Here is a 17,138-nt window from a genome sequence, read left to right as displayed (position 1 = left end):
CAACACAGCCTCAACATCATCTCCTACGCCGACGACACCCAACTGATCCTCTCCCTCACCAAAGACCCCGACACCGCCAGAACCAGCCTCCACGAAGGGATGAAAAACGTCGCTGAGTGGATGAAGAACAGCCGCCTGAAACTGAACTCAGACAAGACGGAAGTCCTCATCCTGGGACCATCGCCCTCCGCCTGGGATGACTTCTGGTGGCCCCCCGCCCTGGGCACCACTCCCAAGCCATTAGACCATGCACGCAACCTGGGCTTCATCCTGGACTCCTCCCTCTTGATGACCAGACAAGTCAACGCCGTCTCCTCATCATGCTTCAACACCCTACGCATGCTCCGCAAGATCTTCCGATGGATCCCGACCGAAACCAGGAAGACGGTCACCCAGGCACTCATCACCAGCCGACTGGACTACGGAAACACCCTCTACGCCGGAACCACAGCCAAGCTACAGAAAAGACTCCAACGCATCCAGAACGCGTCCGCCCGACTCATCCTGGACATCCCCCGACGCAGCCACATCTCCGGCCACCTGAGGGACCTGCACTGGCTTCCCATCAGCAAGAGGATCACATTCAGGCTCCTCACTCACGCACACAAGTCTCTCCACGACCTGGGCCCCAAGTACCTCAACGACCGCCTGACCTTCTACACGCCCACCCGCCAGCTACGCTCTACAAGCCTCGCCCTCGCCGCCATACCACGCATCCGAAGAGCCACCGCCGGAGGTAGATCCTTCTCCTACCTGGCGGCCAAGACATGGAACTCCCTCCCCATCCACCTTCGGCTGACCCAGGACCATCTCGCCTTCAGGAGACAACTCAAGACCTGGCTGTTCGAGCAATAGCGGACCCCTTCCCCAAGCGCCTTGAGACCCTGCCGGGTGAGTAGTGCGCTATACAAATGTTATGATTGATTGATTGATTGATTCATTGATCGGGCATCAGTCAAATAGCTAGGTCTCAACTGACGAGGGAAAGTTCACAGAAGAAAGTCCAGTGGATAAACAGGGTTGGAACTATGAGCAAGGACAGGTGAGGACAAGGGTCAATAGCTGGAAAGAGGAGAAGAGAGGAGAGGGGTAGCGGGTAGGGTGAAGGGGAGGCGGGAGAAAAGGTCAGGAGAGACGCAGGAGAGTTTGCCCAAAGACCGGCTGGGTAGGTGATGGTCAAGGAGCGAATCCAAAGCCCATCTCCCCTTTAGCTCGTGAGGTAACTCCACCGGGCATCAATCAAAATGGCTAGGTCTCAGCTGTCGAGGGAAAGTCCATGTACGCGAAGTAGTGGTATGCGAAGTAATGATCTGCGCAGTAAAAGCAGATTCTTATCTTCTTAATGTATTTGCGAATTACTGGTATGCGCAGTAAAAATATGCGTGTTAATGGAAGTAGCGATGTAAAAACATCGCACTAAAAGCATGCGTACTAATGGCATGTTAAGTAGCGTCATACATTTGTCTCTTCCAGTCAATCCGCTGTACATTGGTGTCCACAAGGATTCTCAACTAGGTCCACTCTCCTTCTCTCTATAGAGCGCTCTTGGCAACATCATCTTGCCTTTCAGGTTTTCCCATAGTTTATAAGAAGAAAACACAGTCTTCTTTTTAAATGGTTCATTCACTCTTCCCTTCCAATTAAAAAGATTATCTACTTCTGCATAGGCATCCCAGCATGATGCTATCTCATCTCCCCGACGCTCTGACCCTTTCTGTGGCAAGCAACAGTGTTTCTCTTTCATCAACCATTGCAGTTGGTAAGGTTTCATTACAATTAATGTCGCAAACCAATTCCTCAACATACCCATAATCCATCCAAATATATCCTTCTATACTGCCAAAGCCTTGACAGCAACACTACTCCTAAGCTCAGTTGATTGTTGCAATGTACTACTGAATTGCACACAAAAACAATTCCCATTCCAAATGCAGTGTGCAAAAAAAGCTGGGCCATTAAAATTATAACAAAAGCACTAGGTTAAAATGTACTACAATTATAAGTAAAACGTTGTGTTATTTAAGTTGAAAATTAAATAAGCATACTTGCTATTTATTTGGCAATTCACTCACTGATTGGGGGTTTTATAAATCACTCGTCATCCTGCATGCCCAGCTCCTGGCCCACTTTTCCGTTTATGTTTCACAATACTCTGTCGTTCTCCTTCTGGTTTCAACTGTGCTCCTCTCATAGCCTTTAAGAAACCACCTCCTGTGCCTGCTTGAGTCATGTTCAAATTCATTGAATAAGTCACAAGGTGGAAGTGCCAAAAAGATATGAAAGGTCACTAGGTTCTTGGGATATGTCCATTGCAGCCATCAAAGGAGCAAAACTGAAAGGCATCGCTTTCATGTAACCTTTTTAATGGTACCTCAGTTAATGTCCTTTCTTATATGGCTGCAGGGGTGGCCTCCAAAACAGTGCAGCCCTGATCTCTGATAGGTGACAGTCAGTTATTTACACTGGTTGAGTTATATATCCATATTTGGACACATGGTCAGGGTTGTGCTTATAGGGAGAGAACAGGAAGCAAGTCCTTCCAAAAGAGGACCCAGTTTCGTATAATACATTTAAAACCAAACAGCTGATGAGCAATCATACCTCATTAGTCATGGACCTCCTCATCAACTTTCACCTATGACTGCTTACACAGCTGTGTCCAACAGTCTCACACCATTGACAGACTTAAAAGGCCAGCACTCGACTAATAGCCAAAAAAATATTAAAACGATTTCATTACAATTAAAATGCCATTTTAACATGTATACAACATCAATTGAACAAAAAAATATTCCTTACCAAAAATATAGGTTCTCCAAATGGTGAGAAATCAACAGCGGTAACTTTAGTTGGTCTGGTTCCTCGTTGATGAGGTCTATAGAGCTTCGGAGGCACTCGGCTACCATGTCGAGTGCCATGAAATACTAGACCCTGTAAAAATATAATCAATTCAAATGGATGAAAACATTCTACTAACTTAATGTCTAAGAAGAATGAAAAGACATGGAAACTGAAACCTTCAAACCGAGAACGTACCTATTTCAACTTTTTTAATAGCCTCTGTAATGTCTAATCAATATAAAAATTCCTATATTTTCTTAAAAAATGAAGTAATTGATAAACATCCCACTTGGACTTCCCTTCAGAACTATGACAATGTGCTCGTAAAATGTATGACGTGCAAGAAATGATGCCATTTGAATAAAATGGCAAATACATAAAACAGATGTCAGTTCAAAGCAACACTATTTCATTTCTTATGAGTGAATGATGGCGAGACCGATGTTAAGCAGTAGTATGGAGGATCATTGCCTTTGTGCTATTATATAAATATGAAAGCGAAAGTAGCAATAGGCGGACGGAATGCTAAACAATGCAAACATTCACACCCAGTCACAAAGATCCGGATTGAATCCATCATCGTTCTTTAGCTCACTTTGCCACCCCAGTTTGGACCCAGCCATATGCAAATCAGTCTTGACCATGTTCCTCATGGGAACTGTCCAGCCCGAATTCCCAAGCGAGGTACTCCCTGGACCAGAAACAAGCATCCTGGGACCGGTTTCGGGGCATCACCCCTCATCAGCCAGGAAAGCTTGAATCTAGTGACATAGTGAGCCTGGGACCCACATCTGGGCATACCCGGAGCACTTAGGGCGAGAAAGCTAAATCCAGTGGTGTAGTGAGCACGGGACCCTCATCTGGGCATACATGGCGCACTTAGGGCGAGAGAGCAAAATCCAGTTGTGTAGTGAGCATGGGACCCTTGCTCACTTTGCAATTGGATTCAAGCTATCCAACGCTAGCTTCAACGCTACTCAAATAGGCCAATGTTCTATGATCGTTAATTTGCCAGCCTGTTGGATGCCAGATCAAGTAGGCCAGGGCTTCTTGAAGTGCAAGATGTGTATTGTGGCAGTGATTATTCATAGTACCAGACAGGGCTAACAAAAGGTTAGGATTATGCTCAGGATGGTTTTGAATTTTCAGGGACCAGACTAATCCAGCAATGTGCAGTTATGATGACAATATTAGTTTCCACGTTGCCCAACGTGACCACTAGGTTATGCCAGCTTTGTAATCTGTATTGTCAAAAATATACCATTGGCTCAGGCAGCCTGATCAGTAAAATAGTGTGAGATGGCGTTTTAGGTACTAAGCATGAAATGCACATGACTACATACTGAGGGAACAGCACTTCCTTTCTCCTGTGTGAGAGAGTGCTCCAGCATGGATGTGTTAACATTTAGTGAAACAAAAATATATATCGCAGCATATTTAGAGTTACAACTAAAAACATAAGGAATGCATTATCTCCAGTCCTGTACTGTCTCTGCCATGAAAGAATATACAATTTAAAATGGCAAAATCTCATTGACAAGATTTTGGATACATCAAAGTACGAATTTTTAAGTGTTTCCAGACAGACATTTACAGATTTATAATTGTTTCCAGACAGACACCCCCAAGACCTCAGTAATTGTCTTCTTTCATCTATAAAGCTCAATTTGTACCTATTCTCTAAAAAAACTTAGATGATTTTAGCAAGCTAAGATGGCCATAGAGTTCAGGAAGCTCTCCTGAGGACCACTGGTAAAAAGGAAACACGAGAGGCTCTTTAACACTGTTCTTTTCAGACACAGGACAGATGGGAGAAAGACAAAGGATTTGTGAAAAAAATTTAAATTTGAGAGATATAGTTTTAGACATGGACATATCCTCACAAGGTCATTTGCTTCTGTCCCACCACAACCTTGTTATGTGTTCCCCAAGGTTACTGTGTAATCACCAGTTTCATATGGAAGCTGTGAAAGGAATTACAGACAACGGACACCCTTGTGATGGCAGGCAAACTGGTACTTTTCTGCGCTACTTAAGCTAACCCTAACATGGGCCAATATTTATACAGTCTCGTCATCCATATTTGTAAAACGCTTGAAGTCGAGGAGACCAGAGCAAAAATATGGCATCAGTTTGTCACCTACCTTACACTAGGCAAAACGTCTGGCTGGCACCTCCTTGATGGAGGACGAAGAAACTCTAAGACTGAAGGAAACAGATCAATTCAGCAAAAACATGGGTGGGGGGGCTACACTTTTGGAGCTGGTTAAGCCAGATGAAGCAATTGGACCAGAGGGTCCAAAATATGTCCTCCAGGAAAAAGGTATCACTGACAGAATAGCCCTTGACACCTATGAATATGCTGCCACAAATGCACCAGAGAATGCCATTTAATTTAATTCTAGTGAAGAGATTTCAGATCCCTTTTTACGAAAAGGTATGATTAGGTCCCAAGAGGTAATGTTCATCATTCATTCTGAAAGACCAATGTAATGTTTGAGGCCTAGTGAGATCAAGATTTCAGGCCTCCAGAACCCTACCTGATGCTTCCTCTACTTTGGAAGGGGTAATCAAAGATGATATCACAGATGACATGCACCAGACTGGCAGATATTGTAATTTTGCACACCTGACTGCGGCTTCTAGACCCAGAACAAGGACAAGATTAAGGAGTCGAAATGTTCCCAGTGAGTTCATAGAGGAAATTCAAAGCTGAGAGAAGGCATTGAAATGGGTTCTATAAAGGAAAATACAAAAGTACGAGTACAGGCTATATCAATGTGACACAGTAATGGTTCAATAAGTGTACTACAGGCAAAGGAAAGGGAGTGTTATGTGCCTTAAATTTGTTTTCCAAGGAAAGTGAGGTGTAGAAGCTTGTTGTTTAACTAATACTGATTGCATTTTGAATAAGTAAAGAACTTGATGTACAACACCCATGTCAGCCTCTTTAACAATATCCCGATTTTCCAACGTTAGTTAGAAAAATCTCAATTTTATCATGTTTGTCACTCCCAGAAGATTTAAATTTGCTATTTGCAATGTGATCAGTGCACCTTGTGACAGCTTACCAAAGCTAAAACCTTTATGAATCAAAAAGAGATGAATGTGTTACTGTGACAAAGACAGGGTCTTTTTCGGAGGTTTTACTCTCTGGAGACAGGAATAGGAAGGAAATACCACTTTTGCATATACTGGACTTGGCTTAGGACACAAAATTTCTCTATAAACCAGACGTATCCCTGGGCGGTCCAGATGGGTGGAAACAATTCCACAATTATGTGCAAGTAGTACTCATTTACAATTGCCACGGTTATTGGAAAAACTTGGAAATAGATACAGCCCTTCTAAACCTACGATGACTATCACATTTAGGCAAAACAAAAATGTTGTGGCTTTTAGACTAATGCAAGACAAGCTGAAAATTAGGGGTGCAATTACAAAGGATGCCTATATAGGAAGTACCCTGGTAACTGAAGGATCAGAGTACTATGTGAGTTTACTCGGTTCATTGCAAGTGGGCTATTGCGTCGTATCTCTTAGTCTGTGAAGAGAAGTGCAAAATGAAATTCTTCATGATTGAATTTTTTTTATCTTGCGAAAGACAACAAAGATATATATATATATATATATATATATATATATATATATATATATTTTACTATCATAAAAGTATGCAAATTAACTCACAGTATCCGTTCCGATGATGAAATGATTGGAATCCGAAGGCAGAATCTTAATATTCAATGTTTGTGGAATCCCTTGGTAAGTTATATCTTTGGAGAAAAAACTGCAGATAAAAACAAAACATATGCAATCTTAATATACAACAGCTATTAAACCTTTGAAGTAACATAGGCACCAAGCACACTCATGAAATACATGAGCAGGTAGATAGTCTGCATCTCTTGGCATTGGTAGGTGGTGTCCCTAAGTGAGGATTCTACAGAAACACAAAATATGGCAGTTAGATGGCAGGTACTGGGTCTTTTACATTTAACAAGTCTTCCAGCACATTATACAATTCCATCAAATTAGTATAAAGCAACAGAAGCTGAGGAAAGATTAAAGATTAGTTAGAATGAAAGACAACAGTGGAATACTAACAGAATATCCAATTTAGGTTTACGTCAAACTTTAACCTAAATAATTTCTTACAACAGTTTACAAACAAAATTTGAAATTACTGTGTCTTTTCTGACTACATTTTGGATTTTTAGGCTGAAATAAACATACATCTCTGTAGAAAGCCAACCCCTGTTGAGATCTAAAAACAATATTTGACCAGTCCCTCCTCACCTCAGTGTCCAAGCAGTAATGCTTAGCAAAAGTGTGGAGGGAGGACCAAGTTGCCGCTCTACAAATGTCCTCCACAGGAACACCTCTAGCCAAAGCCGAGGTTGACGACTTAGCTCTAGTTGAATGAGCCCTAATACCCTCTGGAGGTTCCTTACCGGCCAAAGAGTAGCAGATCTTAATACACAGAACGGTCCATCTTGATAAAGTCCTTTTATGGACCGCTCTTCCCTTCTTGCAGCCAGCAAAGCCAATGAAGAGTTGATCATCCAAGCGACAGTCTTTAGTTCTGTCCAAATAAAAAGACACCGCCCTCTTAGGGTCCAGACGGTGTAACCTCTCCTCCTCCTTGGAAGGGTGCGGGGGAGGATAAAAGGTAGGGAGGGTAATGGATTGACCAAGGTGGAAAGGAGTCACCACCTTAGGAAGAAAAGCAGCCCTGGTCCTTAGAACCATCCGATCAGCATGTATGGTCAGGAACGGGGGCTTGGAACTAGGAGCTTGAAGCTCACTCACCCTCCTTGCCGAGGTAATTGCAACAAGGAAAACTGCCTTAAAGGTTAAAAGCCTCAAAGGACATTTATGAAGAGGCTCAAAGGGAGAGCCCATCAGAAAAGTCAAGACAAGATTCAAGTCCCACTGAGGTACAATAAAAGGAGTAGGAGGGAACTTGTTTACAAGACCCTTCAAAAACCTCAAAACCACAGGAGACTTAAAAAGAGAGGGCTGATCAGGCAAACAAATAAAAGCCGACAGCGCCGAAAGATAGCCCTTAACAGTAGCAACTGCAAGCTCCTGTTGGGCCAAAGAAAGAGCAAACCGGAGCACATCTGATAAATGGGCTCTCAACGGGTCAATATCATTCTCACCACACCAAATAACAAACCTAGACCATCTATAAGAATAGACAGTCTTAGTGGAGTCACGTCTGGCAGACAAAATGACATCCACCACATCAGGTGTGCGAGAATAGGAAATCAGGTTGCCCCGTTCAATCTCCAGGCATGAAGGTGCAATGTCTGGAGGTGGGGGTGTAGAACCTGCCCCTCCATCTGAGAGAGGAGGTCTGCCCTGAGAGGGAGACGGAGTGGCGGGTGAGAGGAGAGGTGGAGTAGATCTGTATACCACACCCTTCTTGGCCAATCCGGGGCGACCAAAATAACTTGGGCCCGGTCTTGGCGAATTTTCCTCAGAACACGAGGAATCAAGGGTATGGCAGGAAACGAGTAAAGGAGTTGATTTCCCCAACTCAACTGAAACGCGTCCCCCAAGGCCCTTTCCAGCGGATACTGGAGACTGCAGAATGACGGGCAGTGAGCATTCTCGCGAGTGGCAAACAGGTCCACCCGAGGAGTCCCCCACGTCCGAAAGACGTGACGAACCACCTCCGGGTGAAGTCTCCACTCGTGGTCGGCAGAGAACTGCCGGCTGAGACTGTCTGCACGCACGTTCAGAACTCAGGCCAGATGATTTGCCATCAGACAAATCTGGTGGTCCTGAACCCAGGACCAGAGACGCAGAGCCTCTCTGCAGAGACACTGCGACCCCACTCCTCCCTGCTTGTTGATGTACCACATCGCGGTCGTGTTGTCTGTCAGGACTTGGATCGACTGACCGCGAAGGGAAGGGAGGAAGGCCTTGAGCGCCAAACGTATCGCCCGCAACTCTAGAAGGTTGATGTGAAGCAACCTTTCCTCTGGAGACCAAAGACCCTTGACCTCCAGATCCCACAGATGAGCACCCCACCCTAGAGTGGATGCATCCGTTATCACCGTGGCCACCGATGGAGGTAGATGGAAAGGCTTCCCTTGCGACAGGTTGCCTTCCACGCTCCACCAAGACAGATCCGCTGCAGTTTCTCTGGAGATCTTCACCGACTCCCCGAGATCTCCGTTGTGCTGATACCACTGCCTGCGGAGACACCACTGGAGTGCCCTCATGTGCCAGCATGCATGGTTGACCAGGAGAATGCAAGAAGCCATCAGACCGAGCAGGCGAAGGACCTTCAGGACTGGAACGACCGCTCCATTGAAAAACAAAGGAATCATTTCCTGAATGTCGCGAATCCTTTGAGGAGGAGGGAATGCACGACAAACAGTAGTGTCCAGTACGGCACCTATGAACAGGTTGCGCTGGGAGGGCACCAGGTGAGACTTGGGTACATTTATCGAAAAACCCAACCTGAACAACAACTGAGTTGTCTCTTGCAGATGATGGAGCACCTTCTCTGACGACTCCGCTTTGATCAGTCAGTCGTCCAAATAAGGGAACACAGGTATCCCCGACCTCCTGAGATGAGCTGCCACCACTGCCATCACCTTGGTGAAGACTCGAGGCGCAGTAGTAAGACCAAACGGAAGGACCGCAAACTGGTAGTGCTGCGACCCAACCGTGAAACGGAGATACTTCCTGTGCGACTTCAGGATGGGTATATGGAAATACGCGTCCTGCAAGTCGAGCGACACCATCCAGTCTCCTTCCATCAACGCTTGAAGAACCTGAACAAGGGTGAGCATCTTGAATTTCTCCTGCTTCAGATAGATATTCAAGATCCTGAGATCCAGGATTGGACGAAGCCTGCCATCCTTCTTGGGGATCAGGAAATACCGGGAGTAGCATCCCTGACCCCTTTCCTGCTCTGGGACCACCTCTATCGCACCCTTTCGTAACAGAGTTAGAACCTCCTCCTGCAGAAGAGACAGATGTTCCTCGGTGCAAAAACCTTGACAAGGAGGGTAAACAGGGGGGAATTCCCGAAAGGGAAGGGCATACCCATTTTCCACAAGATTGAGAACCCAAAGATCTGTTGTAACCGATTCCCAATCCTGTAGAAAATGGGTAAGCCGACCCCCAACCGGACCCACATGATCCTGAATAGCGGATCTAGGGCTGCTTTTCTGCGGCAGGGGGGTTGGAAGAGGTGGAGGAAGAGGAGGGCTGACGTCCACGAGGACGCGCTCTTTGCTTTCCCCTGTACGATCTGTACACTGAATTTTGCTGCTGCTGCTGTTGCTGCTGCTGCTGTTGGCCTTGCCGGAGATTCCGAAAGGAGGGACCAAAGCCCCTGAACCTTCTGTTGGAAGAAGTGCCCCTGATCTGGAGACCCAAAGACTTCGCTGTTGCTCTGCAATCCTTGAATCTCTCAAGAGCTGCATCCGCCTTCTTCCCAAATAGACCTGAACCATCAAAAGGAAGATCAAGCAGAGTCGCCTGAACATCAGCCGAAAAGTCCGATGACTTCAACCAGGCTGACCTCCTAGTGGCGACAGCGGTGCCCATAATACGAGCCACAGAGTCGGCAGTGTCCAGACCACTTTGAATAACCTGGCGGGCTGCTGCCTGAGTGTCAGAAATCACCTCCTCAAAATCCTTCCGGTTGGCGTCAGGAATTTTTGGAGCCAGGATACGCAAGGAGTCCATCAGGGCATGCACATACCTTCCCATTAGACATGTGGCATTAGTTGACTTCAACGCCATACTAGCCGATGAAAAAGTCTTTTTTGCCACCTGGTCCTGTTTCTTTGCTTCCTTCTCACAAGGAACCCGAGGAAAGGCACTAAGACTCTTCTTTGAACAGGCAGCCTGAATGACCAGGCTCTCTGGCGAAGGATGTGAAGACAGAAAAGCCGGGTCCTCAGGAGCAGCCCTGTACCTCCTCGCAACACTCTTAGAAACCGCAGGAGCCGACAAAGGTTTCTTCCACACTTCCATAATAGGATCAGTCAAGGCATCATTGAATGGAAGTAAAGGCTCAACCACAGAATTCGGTGAATGCAAGACTTCAGTGAGGATATTAGACTTGAACTCCACTGTAGGCAGAGTCAATTGAAGAAGCTCAGCAGCCTTCCTCATAACCAGATGGTAAGGCTGGATATCCTAAGAGGGAGCACCCGAGCCTGAGGGCAACTCCCACTCTGGAGAGAAATCAAGAGTCCCTGAATCCGCCAATTCCTCAAAACAGCTCTCTTCTAATTCACCTTCTTCAACATCAGACTGTGAATCCATGTATCTCTGCTCCTCCAAAAGGCGTTGAGCTTCCCTTCTGGACCTCTCCTTTACACGCCTCGCAGCCGGATCCATCTGCGGCTTTGACGGATTCGGGGCCGACGCCGGTATCGAATCAGACGGCACAGAAGAATGCCCTCGAGGATGATCAGGAGCAGGCGACGCTGGAATCGGCGTCGATGACTTCGGCGGAGCCGGGTACTGCCAATGCGGCGTCGGAGCCGGCATGTAAGGCATAAACGGAGCCGGAGGATAGGAGTGAGGAACTCCCAGGCTGAATGCCAAAGGACCCATGGGACCCGAAGGCGCACCAGAGGGGTACCACGCCCTTGAGAAGACGCCATACATTGCGTTAAGAAACGCTGAAGGGTCCTGGCCTGGAGCAGGAAAGGGCGGCTGAAAACCATCAGGCCGGTCCTGTAGAGGGATCGGATTCGGCTCATCAACAGGCGTAGAATCACCACCTCCCGAGTCTCTTCCTCTTCACGGGCCGGGGACGGCGCCGGAGACGGATTCGGAACCGGAGAAGCATTCGGAGCCGCAGAGGGAGACCGCCCATGCGACTCAGAAGGTGAGGCCTCACCTTCATGCTCAGAGACTTCGAGAGTAACCACCTTCGAACGTACCTTCTTCGGTGACCTCGACCTCGACTCCTTACCAGACCGACGTCGGGACTCATGTCTCCTCTTCTTGTGCTTCTTCTTCGACTTCGAAACATGATCCGACGCCGACTTCGAAGACGACCTCTCTCGAGAAGCAGATCTCGACCTCGCCCTGGACTTCGACCTCGCCCTTCGAGAACGAGACCTCGACGACTTCTCCTTTCCAGCTTTCACCTTAGCAACCAGAAGTTTGGCTTCTCTCTCCCTCAGGGCCTTCGGATTCATCTTCCGACATGAAGAACAATCCTCCACATCATGGTCGGAACTTAAACACCAGATGCAGTCTTCATGGGGGTCGGTAATGGACATCATTTTACCGCACTCCCTGCAGGGCTTGAAGCCAGTCTTCTTGGATGACATCTTCGAAGAGACAGGATACAGAGAAGCAGAAATAAGCAACAAAACGGCAACAATGTACCAGTAGGCTACAGAGATTCCCGATAACCGTTAGCGTCGACGACGCGGAAAAAAGGGAACTGATGTCATCACGCCGGCGTGGGCCTATTATAGGCGTCAGTGACGTCAGCGGAGTCGCGAGCGGAGCCGTGTCTCTGTGACGTCCTATCCACGTCGGCGCGAGGCTACGAAAAAGAATTTCCGAATGTTGCTGGCGCAAGGGGGATATTCACAAGGTGAGGAATCCACACGGCAGATGCATCTATCAGAAACCTAATTACCAGGGCCTTGTTCGGCGCGGGAGGGCCGATTTGGCTGGATGGAACCTTATCCTCTGTCTTTGCTGGGTTGTGTGGCGGATCTAAAAAAAAGATGGTTCTTCCGATGATTCTTTTCGTCTTCCAGACTCGCCCTCTACAACCTCCCCCAGGGATGATACCATCCCTACAAGGGATAATACAGAGCTTTGTTTGGGCCGACGGATGCACTTGTATTAAACAAGAGCTCAGCTGGTGTCCACCCGCGGAGGAGGGCCTGGGTATCCCGAGCTTACTCCATTAATATCATGTGACTCAGCTTTACTACCTGATCAAGTGGTCCAGAGCAGTCGGAGAAGCCCTGGTTGTTTATAGACCGGGCAGTAGCCGGGAAGCCGCTAAGGAGAATCCAGTTTTGCCTCCTGCCCACAGGGCGGCGGGCCTCTATCTGTCCCAGATAACTGGCTCCATTCTGAGGGTATGGATAGGCAGGTGATAAGTAGGAATTGCTTGGACGCCTCAGGGCAGCAATTTGCGCTCTACAAATCCACATCATAAATCATAAATCATTGTTCACCTCCCCCCTAGCCCCTTTAGTAGGGAACCCGGATTTTAAACCGGGACTTGATCGGTGGTATTCCGGGTCTAGAAGGATGCTAGATGCTGCTCTATTGAGCCTTTTTTTGACGAGGAGAGCCCCATACCTTTGAATAGACTTTGAGAAGACCTTGCAATACCTGAAAGCGAAAGGCACATTATCTTCAAATCAGACATTGGATTATGCAGCCCTCAATCAGGATAGCAGCACAGAGACACTTGACAAGGTTCGAAAAATGGCTTATCACCAAACAAACGAATAAACACGTCATCACAGACTTGTACATTATGCTACTACCTACTATACTTGGGCCGACGTCCCCAGCGCAGCTTCACTGGGAGGTGGATTTGGGTTGACAGTTTGATTTGATTTGATTTGATTTTAGGATTTCTAAAGCGCGTAGCTACCCATTGGGCGTCCCAGCGCTAACATAAAGCTTGACATACCTCCAATAGGTGGAATTATTTGGGGAACAACCAGGTTTTTAGCAGTCTGCGAAATGCGAGGAGATTGTTTTCTTTCCGGATGTTAAGGGGAAGGCTGTTCCAGAGTCTAGGGGCATTGTAAGAGAAGCTGCGACCGCCGGCGCGAGCTTTTCTTATTCTGGGAATGTCTGCTAAAAACAGGGTGTCTGATCTCAGTTCTCGGGAGGATTTATGGCGCTTAACCAAGGGTCTCAGAATTGGTGGGCCCTTGCCTTGTAGGATCTTGTGGGAGATGCACAAGGCTTTGAAGGAGATACGTTCTTGGATGGGTAGCCAGTGAAGGGCCTTGAGGGAGGGTCTGGCTGAGCATCTTGATTTTGTTCCCGTCAGTAGTCTTGCTGCGGCATTTTGAGTGTGCTGCAGTTTCTTTATGGTAGCTATGGGTGCACCTAGATATAGGGCATTTCCGTAGTCCAGTCTTGATAAAATAAGGCCCTGCATCAGAATTTTTCTAGACTGGGGGGGAATGAGCGGGAGGATCTTGCGGACTACTCGCATGAGCCCAAAGCAGGTTCCGGCTGTCTTTCTTGCTTGGGTTCTTAGGTTGAGCTCCTAGTCCAGCAAAAAGCCAAGACTTTTGATTTCTTGTTTTGGTGTGGGAGGGATGCCCATGCTGGCTGGCCAGGCAAGGGTTGAGGGTAGTTTGTTTGGGTTGCCCAAAAGCATGACTTCGGATTTCTCTCCATTGAGTTTGAGCCTGGAGTCGCCCATCCAGATGGAAATGTTGTGCAGACAGGAGACTAGTTTGTCCATTGATTGGTCTGCTTGGTTGATGGAGACGACTAGTTGTGTGTCGTCTGCATACATGACCGCCTTAATGCCGAATGGAGTGACGACGTCATCCAGGGGGGCCATGTAAACATTAAAAAGTGTGGGGCTCAGGGAGGAGCCCTGAGGGACTCCAAAGTTCAAGGGGAGAGATTTGGATTGGCCGTGGCTGTCGGCTACTTTGAAAGTCCTGTTTTCCAAGTACGATTTTAACCATGCCAAAGCTAGGTCTGAGATGCCCGTTTTTTGGAGACGGTGTAGGAGAATGGTGTGGTCCACCGTGTCGAAGGCAGCGCTCAGGTCCAGGAGGATCACTGCCACTGATCCTCCTGCGTCTAGAATTGACCTTGCCTCCTCAATCACAGCCAGAAGGGCGGTGTCAGTACCTTGCCCAGGTCTGAATCCTGTCTGTGAGCGACGGCGAAGACCGTTAGACTCTAGGAATGTTGAGAGCTGTTCATTAACGATTCTCTCCGCCACTTTATTAATGCCTGGAAGGAGGGAAATGGGTCTGAAATTTGAGGGGTCCAGAGGGTCCAGATGCGTTTTTTTTATGAGTGCGCGGACTACCGCGTTTTCCAGCTGATGGGAACTATGCCGCTGGTGAGCGAGGCATTTATCAGCGTCGAGAGGTGGGGAGCTATAATAGGTGCTACTAGTTTGAGTTTGCTCATGGGGACTGGGTCGTCTGGTGAGCCACTCTTCACCCGGTTGAGAGTATCCAACAGCTTCTCAGTTGAGACGGGAAGGAAAGCATTAAGCGTTGGTAAATCTGTGTTGACGGCCCAGGTGGGAGGCCCATGGCGGAATTGGTATTTGGAAAGGTCATTATTATTTTTGAAATTTTGGCCGAGAAAAACTCAGCGAGTTGGGTGCATCTAGTACCGGAGGGATCGGCAACTGGTTGCGGTTCGGGTACTTTCAGGAGACTTTTTACTACGCGATATGTCTCCCTGGAGGAGTTGGATGCAGCCATGATCTTTTCTTCGTAGTAAGTGGCTTGTGATTTTTTGATGAGACGTTTGTTAACCCATAAAGAGTGGCAGGATATATATTACAGAGCGCGACATTCAGCGCGCAATATTTTAAGCATTAAGACTGCCACTAAAATCGTAACCGACTGGTATCTGACCCCTACTCAGCTGCACAGAGGCTATCCGTCCCACAGTGCTGACTGCTGGGAGCGCTGTGCCACCCCCGGGACTCTTTTTCATATCCTGTGAGATTGTCCCAAACTGACTCACTTCTGGGACGAGACTTTGATCGATATTTATACACATTTTCAAACTCAAATACCCCATTTTCTGGCCTATACCATTCTGGGACTTCCCAACACACTTACACATCCACACACGTCTCGCCTGGGACGTCACATTAGATTGGCACTTTAGGTGGCACACCAGACGATTGTGAAAAAATGGGGGACGGAGAGGTTGCTGACACATCTAGGATGGCTCCACTGCATTTGGCATATATTGGTAATGGGGAAACTGAAAAGAACAACGCTGGGGGACTCCTGCCGAGATTTGTGGCAACCATATATAGCACCCCTTTTCCAGGAATTTTGAAAACTGACATGTCCCTGCTATCGGAGATTGCTCAACTTGACCGAGCCGATGCATGCACCGAAAGTGGGGGATCCACCCAAGTAATTCCTTTCCTTTTGTTCATTACTCTTCACATTCGGATACAGCTGTGAGTGCCCCCGGAAGGTGGGAAAGGGTGTGGTGGGAGGGGGGTTTGTTGGAATGTTTAAATAGTTGCACTTCTTATCATGGAAGATTATTGTAGCCAATATGCTGGATACATTGAGAAGCTTTGTACATTAATAGTGATGCAACAATAAAAATAAATGTGAACCTTAAAATATGACAAGATTAAAAATATCACAATGATCATCTGAAAATGTACTGCACACAAAATCACCATGACTTGAAGTTTGTTGATATAAAAGTGCCCATGTCTAGCGAAGATGCTCTATTACAAATCTGATCATGTGTTTTATGGAACACAAATAAATTTATGAAGTAGCTGCAACAGTTCAGTAAAGTGAAAAAAAGTTGAGGATCAACCGGGAAACATATAGTGACAGAAATAATGTGTCCATTCTAGAAAGCCTCAGGATCTTATATAAAGTTTTCACGGTCAAATAACCTTTTTTACCCAAGATGGAGCTCTTGATAAGAAAGGGGTGCTGGCAGGTTCACGTTTGTGGTGAGGGTTAATGCTTGTGATTCACGGATATCTGCAGGTAAGGCATCAATTCATACTGAGACAGACATTTTGATCTTTTTGCACATAGACTACTGTTATGCAAGTTATTTTAGCACTAAATTTTAGATTCATAAAGATGTACGTTGATGCTTAAGAACCCTGTAAATCCAGCAATGGCAGTGATGTGTGCAAATGGTAGGGAATTACAGATCCTCCTGGAAGATTTGGTGTGCAGGAAAGTGCCCTTTGGTAACCAGGGCAAGGGTATTAAAGTGGTCACCAGGGTGGCAGCACTAATTGTGTCAAGGCTGATTTGCATATAGCCATTGTCTGACCCAGGGTGGTGTGGAGTGCAAAAAAACGATGGATTTAAGCCCAGATCTTTGCACTGGGGTGAATGTAAGACATTCTTCTGCATTCTGTCCATCAACTGTGTTTTTTGCAGGCAGCACTAATTGTGCCACCAAGTTATGCAAGTAAAAGTAAGATCTCCAGGTCGGACACTGCAGCCTGCACGAGCAGCTTCCCTGCTCGAGATCGACCCTGCACACAGCATGTGTGATAGGGTCACCTCACTGCAATAATGTAATTAAGCCACCCCTAAGGTAGGCCTCCT

General features: G+C 46.9%; 1 protein-coding gene across 1 annotated transcript in view; it reads right to left on the bottom strand.

Moving 5' to 3' along the window:
* DYNC2I1 (dynein 2 intermediate chain 1) overlaps positions 1–17,138 on the bottom strand; it is a 476,503-nt gene that overhangs the window by 13,063 nt on the left and 446,302 nt on the right. Inside the window, exons 22-23 of the mRNA XM_086941505.1 lie at positions 6,532–6,631; positions 2,800–2,931 (exon numbers count right to left, since the gene is read on the bottom strand). Coding sequence (XP_086797631.1) covers positions 2,800–2,931; positions 6,532–6,631 — 232 coding nt within the window. The remainder of the gene's footprint in view (positions 1–2,799; positions 2,932–6,531; positions 6,632–17,138) is intronic.

This window comes from Lissotriton vulgaris, chromosome 10, assembly GCF_964263255.1.
Source record: "Lissotriton vulgaris chromosome 10, aLisVul1.2, whole genome shotgun sequence".
NCBI lineage: Eukaryota > Metazoa > Chordata > Amphibia > Caudata > Salamandridae > Lissotriton > Lissotriton vulgaris.
The sequence above is the reverse complement of the archived record's forward strand: the minus strand, read 5'-3'. Positions and strand labels throughout refer to the sequence as shown.